Source organism: Spea bombifrons, chromosome 2, assembly GCF_027358695.1.
Source record: "Spea bombifrons isolate aSpeBom1 chromosome 2, aSpeBom1.2.pri, whole genome shotgun sequence".
Classification (NCBI taxonomy): Eukaryota; Metazoa; Chordata; class Amphibia; order Anura; family Pelobatidae; genus Spea; species Spea bombifrons.
In genome coordinates, this window is record NC_071088.1 from 111,356,130 (window position 1) to 111,360,349 (window position 4,220).

General features: G+C 40.3%; 1 protein-coding gene across 1 annotated transcript in view; it reads left to right on the forward strand.

Annotated features, from left to right (window-relative positions):
* The window catches only part of CS (citrate synthase), a 25,852-nt gene extending 22,416 nt beyond the window's left edge, over nucleotides 1-3,436 (forward strand). Inside the window, exons 7-11 of the mRNA XM_053455609.1 lie at nucleotides 1,051-1,250; nucleotides 1,434-1,563; nucleotides 1,648-1,749; nucleotides 1,837-2,046; nucleotides 3,115-3,436. Coding sequence (XP_053311584.1) covers nucleotides 1,051-1,250; nucleotides 1,434-1,563; nucleotides 1,648-1,749; nucleotides 1,837-2,046; nucleotides 3,115-3,285 — 813 coding nt within the window. The 3' untranslated portion in view covers nucleotides 3,286-3,436. The remainder of the gene's footprint in view (nucleotides 1-1,050; nucleotides 1,251-1,433; nucleotides 1,564-1,647; nucleotides 1,750-1,836; nucleotides 2,047-3,114) is intronic.
* Nucleotides 3,437-4,220: the final 784 nt, after the last annotated feature.

Sequence of the window (4,220 nt, forward strand, 5' to 3'; positions counted from 1 at the left end):
GATGCACAAGAGATCCCTAAAGAAATCTCTAGCCACCTAAAGTGTAAGCAAAACTGCAAAAATGTATCTTAGTATTGGTTTTATATATACTAGCACTCACAATAACTCGTTTGCATGTTTCTATGGTTTCCAATGAAAGCACTATTTTTTTCTGACAAAAAAAAATAATTTGTGAGGGTATCTCAAACATGGCATATGGTGTGATTAAACCTGCATATGGTCAAAATGACAAAAAAGTGTATTGTACTTATGGGACTAAAATCCATGGTAAGGGAATGGTTAATCTCTCAGCAGTATTGATTCGTGTAACTGATCTGTACTGCAGTATGTAGTCATTTTTTAGAACCGGTTTGACTCTATCTTTTGTGACCAGCTTTTTGCTCCAATACAGCCTTTCTAGGTTTGATATCTTCGACCTCCGCTACACTCCAGTGCCCTTGTATCTCCTTGTACTAAAGTGTAGGGCTCTCTATGGAGGGAGGGATTATAATTTTCCATGTTAACTATACTCCCACCCCTCAATGACCTTGGCCATATCACTTGTCTGCCTTTAACACAGCGCATGAGTCGTTAAAGCCCAAATTAACTCCTGCCATGTACTAAACCGCTCACCTGGCACTTTAAGAGAGAGCTGAAATCACATGAGTTTCCATCCCCGGCTCTCAATGTCATCTAGCCTGTGGATTCCTTCCTACGCACTTGTGTACTCATACAGAGCACAGGGCATGCAAAGTATTTAATGTATGTGCAGGGAAAGATGAGGTGACGCACAGTGCTTCACTTACAAGGTCATTAAAAGAGGAGGCTGTCAATCCAGGCCAATATATCTACCTGTAATATATTAGGATCCTTGAATCGAATGCATGCTTAATGTCTACACCTGGAAAATAAAATCAAAACATGCTTTCTCATACCTCTGAAAGTGAATTAGGTAGTTGCACTTTTTATTAGCGCATCTGAGCTGCTTATTACACACTACATGAATGGTTTTATATTTCTGGTCCCAAGTTCATTTTGAAGCGTGTTACTTTTTTTTTTCCTACCACACAGCTTATCTACGAAGATTCAATGGATCTGATTGCGAAATTGCCTTGTGTTGCTGCTAAGATCTACCGTAACCTATACCGCGAGGGGAGCAGCATTGGAGCCATTGATTCCAACCTGGATTGGTCACATAATTTCACCAACATGCTGGGTTACACAGATGCCCAGTTCACAGAACTCATGAGGCTTTATCTCACCATCCATAGGTAGGTTGGCAACTTGTGATAACTGAAATTCTAATTCAGTTTACGAATATGTGACTGACGTGGATAATGGTTACAAATATAAACTGAGAACTATATGCATGGGGGGTGGATGGCTGCTACTTTGCATTGTTGAAGGGGTTTTAACATCTCTATTGACAATCTTTCTAATTTTTGCTATTTCAGTGACCATGAAGGAGGCAATGTTAGTGCTCACACCAGTCACTTAGTGGGTAGTGCCCTTTCCGATCCTTACCTCTCTTTCTCAGCAGCCATGAATGGATTAGCAGGTCCTCTGCATGGATTGGCTAACCAGGTATATATTTAACAACAAACAAAATAATTAAAAAAAAAAAAAAGTTTGAACTCTCTTTCATATGTTGCCTTGAATTGATTTTAGGAGGTGCTTGTGTGGCTGACCAGCCTGCAGAAGGATTTGGGTGGGGAAGTGTCTGATGAAAAACTGAGAGATTACATCTGGAACACTCTGAACTCTGGCAGGGTATGAACACTGCATTTTCTTCTTTATCATTATATGTTTGTAACATGTATGTTAGTGTCTAAATAAGGTCATTTTTTTCTTTGCAAGGTGGTGCCTGGGTATGGCCATGCTGTACTGAGGAAGACTGACCCTCGTTACACATGTCAGAGAGAATTTGCTCTGAAACATCTTCCCGACGACCCCATGTTTAAACTGGTGGCTCAGCTTTATAAGATTGTCCCCAATGTGTTGTTGGAACAAGGCAAAGCCAAGAACCCCTGGCCCAATGTGGATGCCCACAGCGGAGTCCTCCTACAGGTGAGAATACCAGAAGCAGATCTACCAGACAAAAAATGTATTATTGCAAGCTTGCCACAGTGATTTGCATGGTAAAAATCTAGTGTTTCTTTGCAATAAAGCATCCCCTTACAAATAAGTGATTTTATAGCTAGAGTATATGACTGCATATAATGATAATTATTAACTTGCTTTTAGACATCACATAGACAGCTAAGTTTTAATTGACAGACCAGATTTCAGATACATCTAATAAGCAGGGCTAAAGAGGCACATAGCTTGTCTCCTTAGTCACTAGCTTCTCTTCTCCCTGCATGTTTCCATCTAATCTATTTCTGGTTACCCATTAGGAAACAGGAAAAAAACTAGATGAGAACATGTAGGGAGGAGGGAAGCTAGTGATTTATGTTGAAATATTTGCTTTTTTTTAATAAAAAAATGACATAACGTGTATTTTGTTACTATGCATTGAAGCATTTTGTTGGCAGCAGCTGCATAGCTATGGCTTGGGAATAATGATGGCAGAAACAACCAAATGGCCCGTCCAACCTGCCCTTAATAATAAACTGAAATAGGAGTGAATCCTACAATCTTCTGATCCGTAGCCCGACGTAATATCCGTTGCATTGAATTTACAAATTATATACAATTTATTAAAGCAACACTTCAGCCTTCATTTGCGCGTTAATTTCTATGGTAGCTGATTGATCATGTGAAATGTCAGTGGTGTACCCTTTGCAAAAGGATGGGGGGATTCATCAGGAAAGATGACCTAGAGTTTGGTGGCTGTTGTGTAATGCTTTTACATTTTAGTCATCAGCTAAAGCGAGCCCTAGTTCTTCATAATATTACAACCCTCAAACATAAATTACTCTGTGCTGTGGCCATATCTTCCAGCTGCAGTAAGAGCCTGAATTGTTGCAAACATTGTTCATATGGTGCTGGTCTTGTGACATGAATGCTGTCTTGGGCAGTGTACTAGAGTGAGTGTTTAACTAAGAATGTATACCTTAATTGCACTGCTGTTAATATCCAGTCGTATACACAGTACCTTTTTAAGGTAATTTAAGATGCCTTTCTTCTTTTCAGTATTACGGCATGACGGAGATGAATTACTACACAGTCCTCTTTGGGGTGTCGAGGGCACTGGGTGTCCTGGCTCAGCTCATTTGGAGCCGGGCACTTGGATTCCCTCTCGAGAGGCCCAAATCTATGAGCACAGATGGCCTCATGCAGCTGGTTGGACCCAAGTCTGGCTAATTTCACTGGGAATGCAGCTCCTTCTCGCCACCCATGGGGAGAACTCGGTCAAAAGACAGTACACCTTTTGTTTCAACAGACTGCTTTGCACCCCACCATTTTCTGAGCGCTGACAAGAAAACGTTTCTAGTTATTTATGCTAAAAAACAAACTTTTTTTTTTTTCTGTGTTACCTTTTCTAACTGGGGGATGTACATTCATTTCTCCGTTAGAAAGGAGTTCCTGTGCTGCCGGTAGGAAATCAAACACGTGGAGATGGTGGTGACTGAGCCACGACATGTGTTTCACCCTGTTCCATGCTTTTCATACTTATTTATGAATCTTACACAAAGTTTCAGGTTTTTTTTTACAACCCTAATTAAACTACAGAGGAATCTTATTTTATAGGATTAGTCTCTTACATTTTTGTTGTCAAATACAATGACCCTCTAAACTGTGTTATAGACTAGATCTAGTTTATTCCGCTCACAGGACTGAAATACACAAGCAGATCTCGGCTAATGAAATCTGAATACACAGCTCTTAAAGGGACGGAAGGGCCTGTGAAGCATTAAACTGAGGAATGAAATCAGCAGAGCTGGCGCCTCCCATACAAATGTTTACGACAAGGTCCACTATGGATAAGCATGACCTTTTTGTATATACGCTGAACTAGTGAAATCACTAGCAAACGTGTATGTAAAAAGTTATGCTTACCTGATTGCTTTCAGAATGGGTGCAAAGTGGACTGTGAATGCAGCCATGCTTGTATTCCCTATAGTGTCGGTAACTGATGACATAATAGCTGACGACGTTGAGGTAAAGTAACTGTTGATCTTTACATCTAGAGCTATTACGACATACAAGTGATATTGTGTGCACTATATACTGTTATCGGGGGGGTTTAATGGTGGGTGCACGTCAGTCTGATTTATTGTGGGCTGCTTAAACATTCT